The following is a 21,711-nucleotide window of genomic DNA, read 5'->3' as shown; positions in this document are numbered from 1 at the left end:
TGACAGATATACTTAAGTGCTGTAATATGTATGTTTACAATGTTAAAGTAGTCAGACGTAGACAAAGCCTCTCACTATTTGAAATGACTGACACCTACAGACCTCATCATTTATAGCCTGCTAGTAAAAAAAAAAGCAAACATAAGCTCCTAGAATGGGTTCAAAACACCACCACCAACACTGTCAAGATGTAACAAAAATTATGGAAAATTATAAGATCAGATTTATTCTCAGACTTTCAGTGAAACAATTCATTCATGATAGCTTCTGAGACGAATTACCCATTGTGATGTCAAATTCATCACCTTGGGAGCAGTAAAGTTCAGTAAGATAACTTCTCACTGCCAGAAATCTAATTTCATTCGAACAAACAAAAGCATCACAAAAGTGTGTCACATTCTACTATTTGAATTGGAAAGAACGCTGCTGCAATCTGGTGGTGGCAGTGACGCATCTCAGAAGCCAGATGAGGAATCTGCACGTACAATTTATATCTCTGTTGATGTACGCCAGCGAGCTAGACACCGGAGCACAAGTTATGTTACAGCAGACCGATAAATCGATTGGTTATACACTTTTTTTTTGTTGGTTTTGGAAAGTCTGGAAATTAAACACTACTGTCCAAACTCAGTAAATGTTGAGTTTGGCTCTTACTGAAAACCGCCTTGAAAACAGCTTGAAAGTCCTCCCGTTCCAAGTTCTTCTCGTTAAGCTCCGATTGGACAATAGCTGTTTGACGGAGGGGTTTTGGCAAACGGACAGTTGAAAGCATTTAATTGTGTTGTTTTTAACAAACGGTAACTTCTCTTCTTTTCCTCCCTGCTTGGCACCAGGAGCAGGACCCTGACTGTGGTGGGGTGTCCGGCCTGAGTCCCTCACTTTGGCTAATGGTGGCCCTTCAGCTGGCTCTGCTCTGGGTTGTGACAGACTCCAGACACCATGCCATCCCATCGTGACCTCTGAACAACCAGATCATGCCCTGTAACTTCTCTCCCTCCTTTTCTCCAACATGGCAACCAGCATGCAGCGCTGCCGCTGAAACGACGAATGCCCGACGAGGAGCGCTTGTAACAAACAAAAACCTGTGAGCCCCACATTCTGACAGTTTCTTCTCTTGATACCTTTATTTTCAGGGGTTTCTCAAAGTGATTTCACTGGGGTACAAGTGACGAAAGAAATGTATATCAGAAGATAATGATTTGAATGATAAGAAAGACCTCGAGCTACGCCTGTCCCTCGTCCCTTCAATGGCCCCTGCCAGCTGAGATTAAAGGAATCCAGAGATTAATTTTGATTGGCGACTTTCCGAACTTTATCTGGCTTGATGTCATTGATGAAAGCGATTGGACTGCCTTATATTATCAGAGGGATTTAAACCACGATGGAGGGCCTTGCTGTTTATTGAAGAAGTTGAGCGGTTTTATTCACCACTGCCAGAAACAGCGCTGCCCTTTGCAAAAGTGTACTTTATTTTGAATCGATTGCAGTGATTAGTTATTAGTTATTTATTGTTTTTTTGGGGGGGGTGAGAATTTGGCTACGATTTCAGTCAGAGACGCCAAATTGTTCCACCACAAGCTCTCTGCCTTTCCTTCGCCTCAGCTGGGTTGTCTCAGTCCCAGAACGTTTTCACAGTGTCTCTGAGGGCGTCGTCTTCGCTTCGCCCCACTGTTCTTTCATGTAGATACTGCAGTGTGGAAATCATGTTCATTGTTATGTTTATGCACAAAAGCCAACCCTTCTACTGCCACAGAGCGCTTGTTTCAGAGTGAACGGATTTTAACTTTATGGCTGATCATCTACAGATCAGCCCTAATCAGGAGTGGTAAAACGTACCTGGATTTTCTGCAATGGTGTTGGATTGCTCTGGGGAAAACTTAGTTGCCATAGCGCGCGTTAACCCATCTGGATGAGCCTTGCCGCTGTCCTGTGCATGCTCAGCGGACTAAATCTCTAGTGCCATGTGGACTGTGTGACTCGGACAAACCCATTGTAGTCTGTGGCTGCTGAATGGAAGTGAAGAAGTGTAGTATTTAATACTTTTACTATTTATTTGAATGACGCGTCAGGACAGTATTTTACTGTTTGTTTTATTGCCACCATGAAAGAAACTGAGTAAAGGTTAAAAGAGAATTTGTGTTTGACATTTTGGTCAACATTCGGTTAAATAAGGAAAAAGGTGAATTCTTCATTACTGCTGTCACTTTTTAAATTAAATGACTACTATCTGCACTGCGATTCAAAGTGCAGCTGTTAGTCGTCTTTGAGGTTTGGTCTCCTTGCTGAAGCCTCTATCTCTGTGTAATCGTGAAGTTCCCTCCTGCAGTTTATTCTACTGTGATATCACCAAGTGAAAACCATTTTTCACTTCTGCCCTATTTCACTTTCCCCAATATACGTTCTTCTTCGTTCATTTGTGTGTGCCTTCTTCTCACATTAGCTACATATATAAGACATGAAGTAATAAAGAAAATGTGCTTGAACTACTGTAGATGGTTTTAGAGAAATAGTGTCATGTTGTTTGCAACAGTTAAATAGATTTATGTTTTTTGAAAAACACACTTACAAGTCAAACCACTGCTTCAGAGCAAAAAAAAATATGCCAAAATAATAAACAATAACACACTTCACAGAATCAAAACTGGACCTTTAAACCAGCGCAATGTCAGAGAATTATAATTACGTGATGAAATTCAGGATGAAAATATTTGGAAGATGCAACATGAGGAAAACAACTTGCCGTATCGTTGTGATTAATTTATGTTTGTAAACAGACTTGAGGGTTAGTTGAATATGATGAAATAAGGCAGGAAAGAATTTGTCAAACTAGGCCGTGATCATTGAAAACAGTTTAAATCTTTGAGATAAAAAATGACAATTTTAGTTAAAACAGCTGCACTCGAGTGGTTTGTTTTGCTCTGCTGTCAATGACTAAACATACAGTTTGTTCATTTTTTAAGTGTCTGTTGGTTTCTGTTAAGAACTTACAATCACATGTTAGAATAATTCTTCTGATTGTTGCTTTTCATATCTCATTAGTTCACAGAGAAGGCAGAGATGTGCCAAGGCAGCAACTGTTGTGTGACTTGTTTAGTGATATCAGATACTTTATGGATACACTACACGGTTTTTCTGCCTCACTACATCCCAAATCACCAAATATGCTTCTATGACGAACATTTACATCAAATGTTGCATTTAAACATTTGAAGATTCAACAGTTGTCAGCGTTTGGCATTGAAAACATCAACACTGAAAGAAATTTGAGAATGCAACACAAACCACGAGAACAAAACCAGGGAGTGCATCTTTTTTTTTTAATATATTTTATAAACACGGCCGGATGTTTGCAGGAAATTACTTAACTCTGCGGGGAAGAGAAAACCACATAATTAAGCTATGTGCGTCGTATTACTACCAACATTCACCCTCTTCCGAATTCTTCCTTTAGCTAGATAATTACATCATACTGAATAATGTCAGCAGGAAGCATTCCCCCAATTCAGATCAAAGAATGATTGCTTGTCAGGCTCCACCATCAAATCATCATTAAACCAAAACCACCATCATCATCACCAGTAACTTTCCAAGTAGTCTGAAGTGCAGTTTTTACTCTTAATGTTTTCCTCTATCTTTATCTATAACCTTCCAACAAAAAACAATGTGGTGAAACTAACAATGGTATTTATGCTCCTCATTTACTAACACTCAAGAATATCAAGTGCCATATACAGTAGGACTCTTATTCTCTTGTGGAGAAACCTATTATCGTAATACAACATTTATGCAATGTAACCAGGACAAGATGTAAGTCTCATAAATTGTTTCCCTGTGCTGCATGGTACTGGCTGATAATTTAAACAAAAAAACAAAAAAATCCGGTGTGCTCCTGCTTTAGTGTGTAATTTTGGGAAGCGTAATATCCTGGGTGTCAGGCATTTGTTCATGATGTAATAAGGTATGATCAGCTAATACTGCCGTTCTCTCAGGGGTGACAGCATTTGGCTCTGCCCCGAGTCGACCGGAGAAAGGGAACCTGATTGGCCAGCACGATGTTTGAATGCACTATTTGTCACTCTTATTTAAGTACCATACCAGTGATTTAGCCTGTTTCCTACAAATTAATGAATGCTTTACATTACTACCAATTATTTGGTAAACTATGTCGTAGTGTTTGAGTAATGTTTTCCAGCGACGGTCGACTAGTCGGTTCACCACTGACTGAAATTGAAATTTGCCGTTAAACTTTGATTAAAATTTTGGATTTGGTTCCGGAGGAGACCATCAATTTCAGAAAAACACAGAAAAAAGTACATCCAAATATCAAATAATTGGAAGACGGTCAGTAGCAGTGGTAAAGTATACATGAACTGTAGTTATTGGGCTCAAAAGCTGGCATGGTCATTCAAGTCATTTTGGGCAGAGAAGTAAACAGTGAAACTTCAGATCACCTAAAATGTTCCAACCGGCTCCTTTAGAAACACAAAGAAAACAATGGAGAAAGAATGCAAGCTCCATACGTCATCCAGATGATCCATTCTATTTTCAAGTGCTACAATCAGATGCTGTCACCTCAGGAATAATATACTCTCGATGTGATATGAAGTGTTTTTGATTCTGTTGGTGCTCTGTTTGGATCGTGTGGGTTGGCCTTCTGATTTCGGGGATCTTGAGGATTGCTTAATGTGTGTGTGTGTGTGTGTGTGTGAGTGTGTGTGTGGTTTTTTTTGTTTGTTTGTTTGTTTGTTTGTGTGTCTGTTACCTAGCTGCCACTCTTCGGCAGATGATTGGCAAGCCTGTCAATCAATCTATCTCTGCCTTTGGTTTTCACGGCAGGCTCTCGATGGAGGCATCCACCCAGTTCACACCTCACCAGAGTCTGCTTTGGAGAGGGTCTTGGTGGGCCTCTGTCAGTCTCCCTAGATTGTGCTTTAATATGTTACACTTTAGTGGAACTTGATTCTCCAGAATCAGTCATGTAAAAAAAAAAAAAAAAACTGTACAAAACCAATGTTGTTCTCAACAAAAAGACAAAAGAACAATATTTATAATCCCGGGGAGGAGGAAGTGTTTATTCATGTGCAAATGAGGTATATTCAGAATAAAAGTTTATGAATACTACGTGTTGCATTGCGTTTCGACTTCTGGCTGATTTCTTTTCCTCCCAAAATGTCTGTTTTTTTTTCCACAGCAGATCAGATTTCTTTTACCAAGTTCTGTCACATTGCCAGCACACATTTCCCATCCAAATGTGTGTGAGAATGAGGAGGAAGCACCCCGAGTTTGCTCTCCCAGTGTCTAGCCAACATCAGAAACTGACATCCTGCCAAAATCAACAATGTCCAGAAAAAGAAAGGAAGGATCCGTAAGTCCAGCCACATCTCTCCACAACACTGAATTTGGCTCAAGGACATGTCTATTAACAACGGTGCCTCTGGTCATAAATTCACGGTAATTCCTGTTTTACCCCCGTTGCATGTTGATCAAATGGTAAGTGAATTTCTCGTTAACGCAGTCCCCTTTGCACTTGAACCTGAAACCAGCTGTGCTCAAGTCCAGAGTCTTGGAGTTACTATTCCTCACTGCCCCCTGAAGACAAACCACTGGCTCATTTTACTCTTTATTATGGACGTTAATACTAACCCCAGTTCTGTATGGTGTGCTGCTAAGACATCAGGAAAAACTGAAATCCTTCAGGTGCTTGGGGAAACTTTTAATAAGACCAATTATGATGTCTTTAGTATTTATTTTTAATTTAAGAAAATAGCCTTTTTTTGGTGGTTGCACAGTTGAACAACTGTATAGAGACCAATAATGCGAAATTGTGTATTTTACAGAGCTTGTGACAAAAATTGATTGCAACTTTAGGCCATTTTAGGCAAGTCTGGACTATGAGTACAAACTCAAAATATAATTTATTGTGATAGTAATGCAAATAAATTAAAAAGCACATCTCAGTCCCAGAGCTCATGAGCACGTCTGTTACATTTTGTAACCATAGCATATTTTTCTCCGTGTGTAATCTTGTTTTTTTAATGCATTCCACGAGTGAATATTGTACGAAAGATTTATCATCATGCCAAAGGCTGTGTTTTCCGGTGACAGCACGCCATCTTTCTTGGACTCTGTTTTTTTTTTTTTTTTTTTTTTTCCTCTTCCTCTCCAAAAGTGTTATTCCTTGTCTGTCACAGATGAGTTGTGATGTCAACAGCACACGGTGGTTTTCCTGCCAGAGGCTCTGGACTTCGCGTCTGGCAACAAGATGACCCTGTTGGTTTACACTGAGAGGTCACTCCTGTTGTGTTTTTGATTGTTATCCTAAGTCTCCGGGCTTGCGTCCCTCTGTCACTGATTGATATCTGGCCTGAAGTCCCGTAAGTAAACGGCCTCGAGAGTAAATAGGGAAAGTTTATTGTGTAAGTAATTACATTTGTAAGTATGAACAGTCCTCTCATTACAACCGCAGATTTGTTTTTCCAATATGGGCCTTCCAAAGTCTATAGAGATGGTGTCACATGTCATCTGTGCACTCGGGTGAACATTTAGGTGCTTTACAAAATAGGATCCTAAACGCTCGGTGGGGAACGGTCACATACTGTAGTTTACCGCTTCATTTATATGCATGTCCCACTCTCCAAACCACCCCCCCCCTTTCTCTCCCTCTTCTCAGCCAGTGCTTACTCGTGCATTCCTCACAGTGCTAGATGAAGAAGATATGGCTCCTGTGTTCTCCTTTCCTGTCCCGTGGAAGCGATCTTAAAGAGTACGACTGGTTTTAGATTACTGAAGAATGCATTGTCTCCACACAGAACCACGTTTCATTCCCGCAGACAAACCCAGCTGACCACCACAGAGAAAGTTTTGTTTATGCACAGATGCAGGCCACAAAGGATGCAGTAGACGCATGCTTTTAGGGGAGAAAAAGAACAACTTTGTGGGTTGAGGTTGCAAGAAGAAACAGCATTTTGAGCCTCAACTGACAACAAAGAGCGAGGATAAGCCCACCAAAGCATCGTTAGGGTTTTGTTTTGTTTCCACGTCTCCTGCCTTTCAGCTCTTTTTGTGTAGTTTTTAAAGGTCTGTGCTCAGAAGGGACATCTGTAACCACCCCAATCCCCAATGAAGTTCATACTCTTTCATTTAGGTTGCAAACACCTCATAAAGGCATTTGTTTGGCAAGGGCTCAAAACCCAATCACAACTGGTCATAAATATGCTGCGATCCTTACAAGGCACTAGGGGATCCCATTTAAAGGAAGCTGAGATTGATCTGTTTTGCATATCTTGTTCTTTTTTTTCTTCTTTTTTTCTCAGTGCCTCTGTTATTCAGAAAGTCTGTGCCCTGAGGGTCGGCAGTCAACTGCATGCAACTCTTTTTTTTCGATATTAGATTACGATGGAGGAGATTACAGTAAAAGTATGGCTTTCTTTCATCATGCACAAGCAGCTCCTGGTAGCCCATCATTTCGAGAAAACATATTGGAACGAGAAAATCCCTGTGATTACGCTGCAGCTTATGCAAAACACTGACACAACATCCGCCCTTATTTATCAGTTCTTATTTTTCGTCACAATGATTACCACATGGACCTGCCTGATGATTTCATGCCCATCCTTATACGGTGAGATAAGCAAGTTTAAATGCAAAAGAACCACCATTAGGGCCCCGTTAAGGAAAACAGAAACAAGAGGACGACGTTCTTTTTTATTTCACATTTCAAAAATGAAGTGGAAATGTCATAGCCTGGTGTTCCCAAACCCAAATTCACTGTGTGACTAGGTCAGGGTATGCACCCTAGAGAAAAAAACCTTGACTTCAACTCACACTTCGCACTTAACCACCGACACTGGTCGCTAACTGGTCTGCTCTTCAGTGTGGCCGAGCGAACCAGTATTTCCAAACTATAATCAGAGCGGAAAAAAACTGAAGCTGTGAGCAAAGGTCTGCCAGAGCCGGGCCAGAAATGTCGAGAATATGATCGAAATGTTGAGAGCTCTGTTGAAATGTCGTATGCTTTGCAATACCGATAGATCAGCATTATTCTTGACATTTTTAGTTTTTTTGTAAATACAAAAAAAGAAAAACAAAGCCCTCCTTCTTTCATTTTTATTCCTTAATATATTCCTGATACTCCATCATTGAGGCACAGATTGCATCCGAACTGTTTGTCTCGAAATTTGTCCAATTTTGTGAAAGTTGTTTTCCGCAGCCGCCCTGATTCCAGCCGCCCTGATTCCCCCTCAAAACGGGGTTCACTTGAAGTTTAATTATGATTTCCTACCGACCACACATGCTCACTCCAGAAGTTGTATGTTAAAAGATGACCATGTCCCATTGCATTTTAATGTACATCTTTACATAAGAAGTGCAGCAATTAGGAAGGAGATTTTGTGGTTTTCACTCTTCACGCAAGGTGCGATTTCAACTTGAAACTTGGAGTATAGAAAGCCATAAATTGTCAAAGTAACAGTGTTATATTTTCAAGTAAACAAAATTGTCTTATAATCAACCTCAGAATAATTATTGTGTAAAAACCCTGCAATAATGTAATTCCTTCAAAAACATTATCAAAAGAAACTATTTAAATCTTCAAAAGTAACTCGAACCACCAGAAAAAAACAAATATCCAAACATTTTTCTGGGAATACTCAAAGCCTTTCCCAAAACAGCTACAGCTACCATTATCCTCCACCTGCTCTGTTGTTTCTGCACCACTTAGGGTCTCCTGTCGGGAGTTCTGTTACTTTGTGACTCATTAATGCATTCACTTTGTTGTAATTGCTGCAGTCTGGTAGCATTGGCTTTTTATGTTCCTTTCATGTTTTTTGGCCACAGAGAAAGTGAGGCGAACGCGGAGGCCCCAGCTGTATCGGGGGAAAAACAGCAAAATAAGCGCTGCAGATGCCTCATCTGGCCACACAGCGTCCAGTACCAGAGGTTTGATGTGGTTTTCGAATCACCAGCATCACCCACGGTTCTGCATCAGCTGTCCTTGACTGGAAATATGAGTGGTCCTTATCTCAGGGGAGAGCAGAACAGGAGAGAAAAGAGAAGTGCACTTACGAAGATTTGCAGACAAGACGGGACGTGAAAAAGAAACAAGCTGTCTAAACGTTGTATTTAAATGATGGCGCCTGAAACAAGAGAAGTAAATGTTGAGTTAATCTTGAAGCCTGATGGAAGAATTTAATTCTCTCCAATCTGTTTATAGGTTTGTAGGCTGGTTTATAGTGAGATATAATATAAATAGAACAAAATCATTAAGATCACAAACGAGATTCCATTTATTTCTAGATCTTATTGTATTGTAATGGAGGCAGCAAAATCTCAAGATTTTGTCAAATTAATCCAAAGCTAATTTATCTGCATTGCTAGATATCAGGAGAAGTAGGCCAGCAAATCTGTTTTTGTGTAAACGGAAGCAATGATTCCAAAACTGTGGGGCATGTAGGGCCATTAGGGTTTGGCTCCAAAAAGCCTCCGGCTCCATCGACTCCCATTCAACTTTTCTCATGAAATAGAAGGTTGATCAGTTTTTTTTTCCACATGTCATATGGTGTCATTTGCTGAAGTCACTCCTCCTCATTTGTTTTCTGGCATGCCATCTGAAAATAATCCCATCAATATTTAGATATTAGGCCTCGAAAAGCAGTATGTTTTGGGGCACGTCTGTTTGATTGACAGGCCTGCGGTGCAGTCAGGTTTCCGCTATCGATGGGCTGGCGTAGTGTCGGATTGAGTCAGATCCACCGCTCGCTCGTCCCCAGCTCGTCCAAATATGCTCACTTCTAGCTCCAAAAGATGGTGACGGACGAAATTTGAATTCGAGGCTTCATAATGGCACTTCACAAACCAATGGGTGACAAGGCTCCACCTGATGGTATAAAGGGCTTTGAGCTAAAAGGCCCAACAGTTCTATCCCAAGTCTAAATAGTTGTAATTTGCTTTCATTTTGTATGAAAAAGACAGTAATTGTAAATGCACATCAAACTACAATGTAAAAATCAGCTGTTAATCAGTTGACTATTTTAGAAATACAATTTAACTTTGCTTAGCCACGTAGGGTGATGTCACGTCCAACATGGCATGACGCTAGCGGACCTGGACTCCTCATTCGTTATGGATTTTTTTAAATGGCTTCAAGGTCCAAAAAAAAAAAAAAAAAAAAAGCTGGGAAACAAGTGACAAGACTGGATCTCACGTGTCAGACAAATGTTTTAGTGCCGAAGAGGAGTCAGAGTCAAGAGTAGAGCCTCTGAGTGACGTCACTTCAAGTAAAAGATTTTAACATATTTGGGGATTTTGAAACATCAGCATTGTATTGTTGTTTCGGGGCCTTTCTGAGGCTACTGTGGTTACATTAGTGAATTTTATTTGATGAAAACTTGGGTAAATGGCTTTGATACATAGTGGCACATGCAGAGGTTCTCAAACTTGAAAAGTTTACTACTCTAAAGGAACTTTCTTTTTGATAAGAGTAAATTGCTGACAAAGCAGTGATGCAGCATGAATCAGTCATACAAACTGACTAAATAATAGCAGTAAATTGGATTCTTTATGATTTGTCAGCATCTTCATCTCCCATGCTGTGACTGTTGTTGAACTCTGCAGCTGATTGCCTTACTGACCGACTAACACACCAAACGAACAAACTCAGCCCCAGAGTCTCAAACAATGACTCACTTTGCTAGACTTGCAGTCGTGATGACTGTTAACGATGTCTCTTCTTACACAGTCAGACACATATCAGATAGATCAGATACAGCTCGGTTACATAACGCAGACACACTCGCAGTCAGGGCAGACATATTTATCCTGGTAGAGTGTGAGTTATTTCCTCCGCCGCGAGCCCCAGGTGTCTGATCGGGACAGCGAGTCAGCGTTTCGACTGTGTGTAACAACACGGAGTGATTAAGCGGCGAGGTCTGGCACACGCAGGAAGCTGACTCCCTTAAAGATCTTCTGACACGCCAAGCCCCATCGACTGTGGCTAAATTAACAGCTGCATCTCACAGCTGGAGCGATATGCAGATGCCCTCATTTCTACAAACACACACACACACACACACACACACACACACACACACACACACACACACGCACACACACACACACACACACTATGACTACAAAGCGGATAAACCTTTACACCTCCATATACTTGTAAGTACAAACATACTTTCCAAAGCAAAAGTGACTCCCCTGAATCCCGTGCAGACCACTCAGGCAAACACACACTTAACAAACACACACACACACGTGCGGGGAAAAAGGAGAAATTACAAGCATGCAAACAAGAAAGTGCAGAACCTCTCTCACCGCAAACATCAAAAGGGCTGGCATGTGGAGAACCTGTGTGTGTGTGTGTGTGTGTGTGTGTGTGTGTGTGTGTGTGTGTGTGTGTGGCACTCAGGTAATTAGATGTTGAGTAAGTGCAAATGTGTCTCAATGAATAATTAGTGCATCTGAAGTGAGAGAGGAAAGTTTCAGAAAGTAAAGGAACAGTTTCAGGATTTTATATCTATATATATATATATATATACATTTTAAATATTGTACCTTTTTTTTTTTTTTTTTTTTTACACTAAATGCTATGCTAAGCTAACCAGCTGCTGGATGTGGCTTCCAAAATTTCACACTTTGTATTCCTTCAGAATATATGTGAAAAAGAAGCAAGATAAGCTCTGTTGGAAGTGAAAAACACACCTGAGGACAGTTACATACATTATCTGAGCAATCTCTTGACAACAGTTAATCCATCCTCTCAAATTGACAGATATTAGCACAAGTTTGGTTTTGGTCTCTTTACAAGCATGAAAGTGTCAAAACTGGCAACTGTTATTCTGCTGACAGGACCACAGGGTAGCGCGCTCAGTCTGCACTAAGAAACAGCTCCGGCATGTAACTCCCTGTTAAACCACATTGTCATTCTTATATTTATATTTCTGCACAAAAGAAATACACCATTTTTAGGGGCATTTTTAACTTCGGACAGAGCGAGGTTTAGTGTTGCCTCCAGCGTCTAGTGTTTAATGATAAGTTGTGATTCCAGCTCCAGACATGAGATCAACCTTAACGTCAAAGTTTAGGAGTAAGACCACGGGAATGGATTTCCCAAAAGGTACCCAGAACTTCAAGCCAAGTGTACGTTCAGGTCGACTCCATGCCGAGTGATGATGGATCCATCAACAGGGCTGGGTGACGTTCACACTTGATTCCCAAATGACTCTTAACCGCTTTGTGGGCGGCTGCTTAGAGCGATGCACGTTGATTTGATTGGCAGATGAGGAGCTACGCAAATTGAAAAAACAATTAAAAGAAAAATTATTAAGATTGGAGCGCATGCTGCCAAATGAATGGAGCCTGTCTGCACGTAGGCAGGAGGCATTTCTGAGAGGTGAAATCCCGAGCAGCAGAATAAATAGTATATCTATGAGCTTTTTACCAAAAACAATATATTCCAATGTAACCCCTTTGTAATCACCAATACTTTGAATAGTAACTATTAATTTAACTTTAATTTGCTATAATCAGACTAGAAATGTATTTAGTTGCCGTCCAACACTGTATACGAGCGTGTAAAGGCATGTCACCACTGAGGATGTATGGTAGTGCTATGTAGGCGTAACTGTGGGTGTGCGCACACGTCTGTACCCCTCGGTAAGTGTGTGTCAGAGGCGTGTGTCTGGGAGGGGGTATAGGGTGGGGTGTTGTGTTGAAGGGAGGTCAAACCTCGGTCCGGGTAATTTGCCACAGGTGAAACCCGACTCCAGTCCAGGGGACCGGCGCAAGTAAACGTTTCAAAGCTGCAGGAAATCTATTAGCACCTGGCGGGACTCCCCGCACGCCCGATTCCGTCCTCTCCCTCCCCCGCCCTCCCTCCATCCCTCCATCCCTCCATCCCTGCCTCTACCGGCTCACCTCTCCCTGTCCCACCCTAGTTAATAAAGCCACACATGACCACCACACTCCTGCTGTGCCAATAAAGGCAGGGGATTAGTGTGTGTGTGTGTGTGTGTGTATGCACGTGTCTATCTGTAAGCGTGGGGCGAGGTGTGCATTTACGCCTGTAATATGTGAAGCTCAGTGTGTGCGTGTGCGTGTGTGTGTGTATATGTATATGTATTAATGTGCATGCTATGTATTTGGACCTGTCCCTTTTACACACGTGGAGCCAGTTACCAGTCAATGAGGTGCCAGACAAGCTTGCAGCAGCTGCAGCACTCCAAACAATAGCTCATGATCCAGACACAGTAGGCTGCAGTCTCCGCTGAGTGCTGACTCCAGGTCAGATCAGATGTACCGCTGAAATCGCTGAGCCCATGTCAGTGTCCGGGCCATTTGAACTGTGGTCAGTGTGTTGTCGTTTTAAAAAAAAAACTGACCAGTTACTTCGCGTGGTCGAGCCCAAATGAGGACAAAATACGTCGCCTCCTTTTATGACCTGCCTGCACTGTGTTTGCATAATAGCTGGATTTCACATAGAGCATCCAGATTGTCGAAAGTTTGAGCCAGTTATCGTTAATGTTGCAATGTTAACCACGTCAACCTTGCTTTCAGATTCCAGCAACTCCAGCCAGCCTTCTGTCAGACAGCCTCACAAACTTATCAGTTATTTCTCATCCTAAAATCATTTGCTCCTCTAAAAGTGAAGCGCCTCGTGGGAATAGACAGACGTTAAACAACTCTGTTGTTTGTCCAAGTAGCATCCAAACTCCTGTGATGTGAGAACAAATAACATTTTAATTACATTTAATACTGTACGATAATACAACAGTGAACTACCTCTAGCCTGCATTATCCAAATGCCTGTCTGCAACATGGTGCATCAGTGACTTCTTTGTGAAACACTCTTAAGTACATGTAAACTTGCCGCCATTATCAGACCGTACGAAAGATTTACACTGATGTCTGAGTGACAACCTGAAATAATACCCCATGTATTATTTGCGTGGTAATAATATAGTCATGCTTGCTTGAACAAAGTGCATGAAGCATGTAAGTCAACTTTGCAATTTAAAGGTCCAGTGTGTAGCATTTAGGGGTTTTTATTGGCAGGTATTGAATATAATATTTATAATTATGTTTTCATTTGTACAAAATCACCTGAAACTATGAATTGTTGTGTTTTCGTTATCTTAGAATGAGCCCTTTATATCTACATAAGCAGCAGGTCTTCTTCCACAGAGCGCGCCATGTTACGCTGTCATGTTTCTACAGTAGCCAAGAGGGGACAAACCAAACACAAACTCAAGTTTTGCAAGTTTTGCCGCCACCGTAGATTCTCTTAACACACCTGGAGGTGCAGGTGCAGGTGGAGGCTGAGGCGAGGAGTTCATTTGGTTGCAGTCTGCAACCCCTCACTAGATGTCACTAAATCCTGAATGCAGCTCCAGTAATGATTTTAAAAAATGCTGCATTTATCACCTTCAGGATTTCATTGGTGCTGAATGCAAATGGATGAGAAGGCTGTTACCTCACTGAAATTATATGGCTTTACATTTCTCGTCAGAAATACTGCTCTGTTATCAGGAACCAATAACTGACTTTGAGTGTGGATGAGTCCCGGAGGAAACATGATGATATTGAAGTTTAGCTGCCTTGGGGTATATTAGCTTGGCGCTGATTTCATGCGTGGTTGTTTTGGGCAGAACATCTGAGCATTTCCCTCTGATGATACAACTTTGGCCTGACATTGAGACTTCTGGTCCAGTTCTGCTTTCAGAACCGTTGTCATAAATTGCAACCTGTGACATGTTCTCATACAGATCGCTCTCCTGTGCGGTTTAGCGGTGTCCCTTTTAGCCAGCTGGACAAAGAAAACCCCGACAGCAAACACTGAGCTGTCGAAGCTTATCGCCCAACACAACCTCCAAACCAGACAAACCCAAACAGCCAAAATCCCAAATTAGAACATTGGTTTACTTAAGCTTAGAGTGTTTTTAGGACTAAATGAGCCTACATCTTTCTCTACCTGCGAAAAATCCGATTATTTAAGTCAACCGTGGAGCGTTTGGGCGGTCGAGAGCACGCTCGCTTGCTCACTAGCTAGCTCGTGTTCAGGGTCCGACCTAATTGGATTTATGTGCGGGAATGTTTTCCAAAGCCACACTTGTGAAATACCTCCACATCTGCTGCCCATTAGCGGTGGACATAACACACAACAGAGAGAGGAAAGCCCCCAACGCCTTGATTCATTGGACTGCAGCTCTGCTTTTATTGCAGCGGAGGAAAAAGGCTCGCTGCAGCGTTTCGGCACAGCGAGCGCTGCGTTATCTATCTCCGTCGTCTTCCTCCCCTGATCTCCATTTGATTTGTTTTCTCTTTGGTCGTTTAATTCGTCAGTCCATTTGCTATCCCTTTGTCCAACCTGTTGCTCCCTTCACGTCTAAAACTGTTGGTCTTCTTGCAGCAGTTGTCTTTTCTCCTCAGGTGCAGCCAAATCTTCTTTGGAGGTTTTTTTTTTTTTTTTTTGTCTCAACCTTCAACTTTTTTTTTTACCTTGAATATCTCTCTTCCTCCTTAAGTCCATGCAACAGGTCTCATTTTCCATCTGCTGACCCGCCCCAGACTCCCCGCTCTTTGTGTTTCCGTGCCCAGTTCTCGGACAGTCATTTATCTATGTCAGTGTGACTTCCATCTCGAAACCTTTTTCCTTGTCACTCCCCAAGGCAAGGACGTCCTCCTGTTTCATCTCTCGATGGGCATCGGGAGAAACTAGCAAGGGGGTCTGACAACCCCCTGACCCCTCATCTGTCATCTGCAAGGGGAAAAGCACCCTCCTAATTGGGGGGGGAGGGGAAAGCGATGAGGGGTTGGGGAGCTGGTATGGAGGTTGTTATTCTAGTGTTGGGGGGGGGTCAGAGGTGAAAAGAGGGAGATCACACCGGTGATTAGCCTCCTTCATGTGCAGGAATGGAGGGAAGCAAGGACAAGGGGTGTGTTTGCTGGGGTGTAAAGTAATTAGACGGAAACAGGTAAAGTCGTGCTTTTAGGACGGTCAGTGCTGTTAACGATACCTGATGAGGTGCTTCCAGGTATCACTATCCACTGGGCATTTCAGTCCCGCTGCAACTGCAGGAACACAGTGCAATTTCATATATTCGTAGATTTAAAATTATGATTTTGGCCCTTTGAACTACACTTTCCTCAAAGTTTATAATATCAGTAATCAGAGACTCAAAGCTGCCAGCTGGATAAGCACATCATCTGCATGTAATGATGTGTTTATCTCCAAATCGCATATGTTGGCATCGTGCAGTAAGGAGCGAGTCAGAAAATGAGGCTGCTTGGTGGGAATGTTGGCAGGTGTTGGCCTCGGGAGCAGGCGATTTCAGAAACCTCCTCTCCTCCCTCCGTCCACCTGATGATGAACGTTACCTATCTCTGTAGATCTCTCTTCTCTGACTCCTTCCCCTTTACACTCATCTTTATCTCACCAGGCCATGAAATAGATATGTTTTGATTTGCGCATAAAGAGAGAGAGCAAGGTTTAAAAAGAGATGAAACTCCATTTAGGAGAAACACCAGCTCGATCTTTTCACAAGTCTTAGTCCTGTCAGTCCACTTGCACAATACCACTCTGGTTTTTCTTGTGATCATGGATTTTGACATATTGGTTCTTGAGTGCCGTTTTTTTTTTTTTTTGTGGTGCACAGATCCCTCTCTGATTCTGCAGCCTTGTAATGTTTGCATGTCCCTCACTGTCCTGCTCTTCAGCCTCTGGATTGCTTCCTCACCGGGCGCGGAAACTCCCACAACTCAAAATCTTAGCCAATTTTCATGTCCATTCAATCGTTGTTCACCGTCAATGTATTTCTGCTGGAATCGCACCGTCATGGGCGACGGCAACCTCTGACAATTGCATCACAATTGTGCGCCCCCGTTTACAAACTATGAAATACTTTGTGGTGGCATTCACACCAAAACCCGACGCTTGTGTGACTCACCTTCGAGAGTTTGGTCTTGAAGTCCAGTTGGACAATTCGTTGACTCTTTCAAACACAAAATCAACGTGGTCATAACCCTGGTTCAACTTTGGTTTGAAAAGGGTATAAATGTGTAATTTTTACAAGTACTGTATGGAGACATTATTCGTGGCATTTTTGTGGCAATGTGTGGCAAATCAAGCAAAAGCTGTATAAAGCGGTGATAACGTTTAAGCTACTTGTCAATCACAGAGCAGCCCTTCCCACAGACTTCAAGTTCTTCCTTTTAAGCTTTGGATTGTAAACTTGACAAAAACTGAACACCATTTTCTGGTCTGGAACAACTTATTCATGCCCCAGATACTCAAACAGAAGATGTCAGTCATAGAATAATTCTGGAGGAACCTGCTCCACGTTATCTTAAAAAAAACACCCTCTTTGGAAATTGTTGCTGACTTTTTGTTGCTTTCAGTTTCTGGTACCTTTACTGTCCCAATGTCAGATCTGGATTTTAGGAGTGATTTCACTGGTGTCACAAAAGTGTCCTTTTTTCCAAGTCAAGCAATGGGATGAAATCCATGGTAAAAATCTGTTTTCCTTTCTGTCATTATAACCCAATGCAACTCTTTTTATAACTCTCTGGTTTTTGTATCCTCCCACAGTTCTGCAGCACCATTGAGATTAATCATCAGACACAAAGCAAGAACACAATCATTAAATTTATCTCTCAGGATTCCTTTGATGACATTGGACGGCTGCAATTTGTTCAGAGTCATCACAAATTAGCTGGAAATCATCCGGGAACAACTTTGCTATCTGATAAGAAGAAGCTTGTGATTATACTTTTCAAGGAGTGAACCAGAGATGTTGTTCCTGGCAGTCATTAGTTGTATGTCAGTTACACTGATTACATCTTAAGTCCGCATTTAAATAAAATGGCTCATCAGTCATGTACATCATAGTGCTACCAAACTTCCCATGCTCTAATTAACAATGCTGAAGCGTGACTGACGTTTTGGAGTTGTCAGCAAAAAGCCTGGAGTGAAAAAAGTAAATCCTGGAAGGTAATACTCCCATTGCTTTGCTCTGTTATGAGAGAGCACTCCCACTTCCAACATCTTCTCCCTAGATGCATAATCAGCTGTCAAACCCAACTTATTTACTCAAGGCTTGTGAAGCACATGGGACAGGGCGAGCAGTAATTCAAAAGGTTCCAATCTACAAAAATGTACCCAAAGACAGATTTTCTGAGCGTCTGGATTTCTTCTTCGCGCTGACACTGATTGACGTTGCGAGTGTGATGTGTGCATGGTGAGCGGTGCAGCTCCGTGCCTGCAGCCGGGGCATATAGCCGCAGTTTTTCAGCCCCCCAGAGCACACACACACACACACACACACACACACACACACACACACACACACACACACACACACACACACACACACACACACACACGCACACACATGCACACACCTCTACACCTGCTGGTTACACTTCTGCGCACACACGCACGCAGACCAAAGGGAGGAAAAGGGACCAAAGAAAAATGAAATGACCTGCACGCGTCTTAATGAGGGAGGGCCGGGCGTCTGGCATTTACCTCAAACCATTTCTTCCCCCTGCTGCTCTCTCTGGAGGGCTTTAAGTCCACCGCCCGTTAACGGCTGAAGTGTGGATTTCCTGTCAAGTAAGGGTTAGAGCCCAACAAAAGTCCTGTACTCTAGTACCTAAATAGGATCACTTCCAGCTGCCTCTCCTAAACACACACACACACACACACTTCACGTCTTATAGTGTCCCTATAGGAATTTATACTGTGCCTGTGGTGCCCGTTGTTGTCTTTATAGTGTCCTTATTGTACCTTTACGGTACTTTTAAACTCCAGTAATCAATGTAAAATTTGCACAATAAAGATACAGGGCATCATAAATTTGTATGCTGTTAGTGTACTCTCTCCAACTGTATCCTCATAATGCAAGCGATACAGTTCTGAGGGCTGTACGAGGTCACTTACAAATGTACCATTGGAATATGCCATGAGTAGACTCTTGGCACTGTTTGCACCCGATATCTGGTTCTGCTATGAGGATTGTTTAAACAGGATGACAAATACTTCCTCAGTCCCTGACAGATATTTTTCATCTTTGTTAAGATTTGAATGTTATGAGAACAGTTGACCCTGTGTGTCTTTGGAAGAATATGCTGTCTCATGATGTGGCACAGCAAGATTTGTGCAATCCTGTCTATAAGTGCTCCCCTTATTCACATGTTGGTGTGTGTATCAGCCGGTATCGGCAAATAATTAATACTAAGATATATTGCTGATGTTTACAACATAAATATATTTAATCAAGGGGACAACCCTTTCAATTATTAGAGTAACAAGACAAAAGTAAAAACCAGGTGTATGGCTGGACTGTGTTTGAAACATGAGAGGACTTTTGATTTGAAACATGGGCTTTTAATTTGAAACAGGTACAGGAAGTGGTGGCATTCTGTCAACCAATGTTTCCTTCCATTTTTTTCTCATATGAATTGCTAGTTCACAAGAAATAGTAGACAATTAGGTTGTATTATCTGATTGAATATTTGATGGCAATGTTTTTCAGCAGATGCTGTACATGTTTGCGAGGACAAACAGCAGTGGCGCTAACGTTAACTTGCTACTCCCGGCCTGGATTTAGTACTGGTTGGATAGGATTCCACTTTTGAAGCTCCGCTGTCATCACCTGACACTTCCGTGTTCTCTTTGTACTTTTTTGGAGCCAGACCAATATTATCGTTGGGTTAATGTACTGTTGCTTTGACTAACCACCAACAGAGAGAAGCTTGCAGCCAAAAATGCAGTGCCTCCTGGGTAATCTTGTTTATTTAAGGCCATTACAAATCAACTGGATGACATGATAAGGAGAGGGTCGACGAAAGTACCAACAACTTGTGAGACGTGCCAGGGCACATGAAAAAGTTATGACACACCAAACAAAACAATCTGGGAATACCAGTTGCGTCGCGGTGCGTACCGGCCCACTCCAAACAATTATTCAATTTATTCTGCACATTAATCACAGAGAAGCAGTTTACAAGTGATGACAGATCTTTTTCACTCTACAACATGCGTGATTGATTGAGTGACACTCTATTAAACCAAAGTGGTTTCTTTGTATCAGTGGTTCCAGTTGGCCAGAGTTCAGCGTCAGCAGGTGTCTTTCTTAGGAGCACTTCAGATAATAGTGTAACTATTATCTACTTGTTTCCTATGCTTCATGATTGTGCACATGTACTCCATCAGGTATTTTGCAACCGGCTAATCCACTGAGGATACGATCAATACTTTGGGCCAAGTGCTCTTTGGCGGATCACGTAAATAATCCCATCTGCCTTTTCAGCCAAGCCAAAGTGAGGGGAGTGAGGGGAGACAGAAAGAGGATCTAGTCAAAGATATCCTTCCTGATGACCACCAGCCCAACAGGTCTGTAAATAATTTTTATGGCCCCAAGTCACAACGCCTCTACTACCATGTCTGGTTTAGCATAACCACCTGCTGTGAAAGGGTGTAAGCCTTCTAATGAAAAATATTTTATATCTTACCTCATTAATGATTATGTAATCATTTGCCTATGCTTCATAGAGCACTTAAACCATTCAATTGAAGAACTGTTGGGCTGCCAGGTCGCCAGTCGGTCAGAGGTCGTTCAGTTTATTGAAGTCAAGTATAGGGGGTAGTTAATCTGATGAATTGGAGAGCGAAAGACAAAGGAAACAAACCTATAAATCTATCAGTCAGTAGGGAGCTAAGTAGTGTTTGTTTTTGTTTTTTTAAATGGGTTGACGAAACAAATATAAAATATCATTAGACTTCAATATTTGTAAAATGCAGAAAATTAACAAGCAGGCACATCTGATTTTATTTTGAAAGTAACAACCGGAAGCTGTGTTCTTTGCTCCACAGGGCTTGACAGCAATGAGGAGAGACGCTGACAGAGAGGAGCACAAACTTGAGTAAAAGGGGGTTGAACCGAGGACGTGCTGTTTCTTGGAAAAGTGGCATCTGTGTGAGGAAGGCGAAGTCTTCTGCTGATCATCTGCACTTCAAACAAGCAGCGGCTGTGTTCACTTCACCCGGATAACTAACCTGCTCCAAACTCACCATGAGGACAAACGTATGGATTTACCAAGCTTTGGTGTGTGTTGTAGTCACTCTTGTGGATACAGGTAAGACTTGAAGACCTTCTAGAGGATGTTAAATATCTGCATGTCTGATTAAATTTATTATTGAAATCCAATTGGTTTAATTCTCTGGATATTATGCAATAAAGAGAGAAATTGACAGCAGTGAAAGTCAAGAAACTTTGAATTAAAAAAATAAAAATGAAACCAGTTAGAATTTTTTTTTTACAAATAGAAACTTCCATTTCAAATTTTTTGGAACAGGAGTTTGACAGTTGTGGTTTGTCTTAAATCAGCTTCTTGCTTACGTTTGAATAGGCAAGTCAGTTTTTGATTACAGATTATGAAACTGACTGACATTGAATGAACTTGATCACAAGCCATGTCTTGCACTGTTTGTGAAGCGTTAACGCTCAAGGCTATTTTCTTTTGTATCTCTGCAAACATTTAATAACCACGTCGCATAATTAAACTTAAGGAGATAATTGAGGTGCTTTGTACCTTCTTGAACCCCGTGCAGGTCCAATTATTTCACTAGCGGGTGATCAGTTGGGTATGGTTAGTGGTCTAATAATTAAGCGTGTTAGAGAATAATACTTATTCAGGTGTGATCTA

General features: G+C 41.7%; 1 protein-coding gene across 1 annotated transcript in view; it reads left to right on the top strand.

Moving 5' to 3' along the window:
• cacna2d1a (calcium channel, voltage-dependent, alpha 2/delta subunit 1a) overlaps positions 1-5,135 on the top strand; it is a 90,495-nt gene extending 85,360 nt beyond the window's left edge. The window contains exon 39 of the mRNA XM_069164755.1: positions 834-5,135. Coding sequence (XP_069020856.1) covers positions 834-870 — 37 coding nt within the window. The 3' untranslated portion in view covers positions 871-5,135. The remainder of the gene's footprint in view (positions 1-833) is intronic.
• The last annotated feature ends 16,576 nt before the right edge of the window (positions 5,136-21,711 follow it).

The sequence above is a fragment of the Embiotoca jacksoni genome, unplaced genomic scaffold, assembly GCF_022577435.1.
Source record: "Embiotoca jacksoni isolate LCO1_2020_lvr unplaced genomic scaffold, fEmbJac1.0.p SCAF_32, whole genome shotgun sequence".
Lineage (NCBI taxonomy): Eukaryota > Metazoa > Chordata > Actinopteri > Embiotocidae > Embiotoca > Embiotoca jacksoni.
Note: the sequence above shows the minus strand (reverse complement) of the source record. Positions and strands in the feature narration are given on the sequence as shown.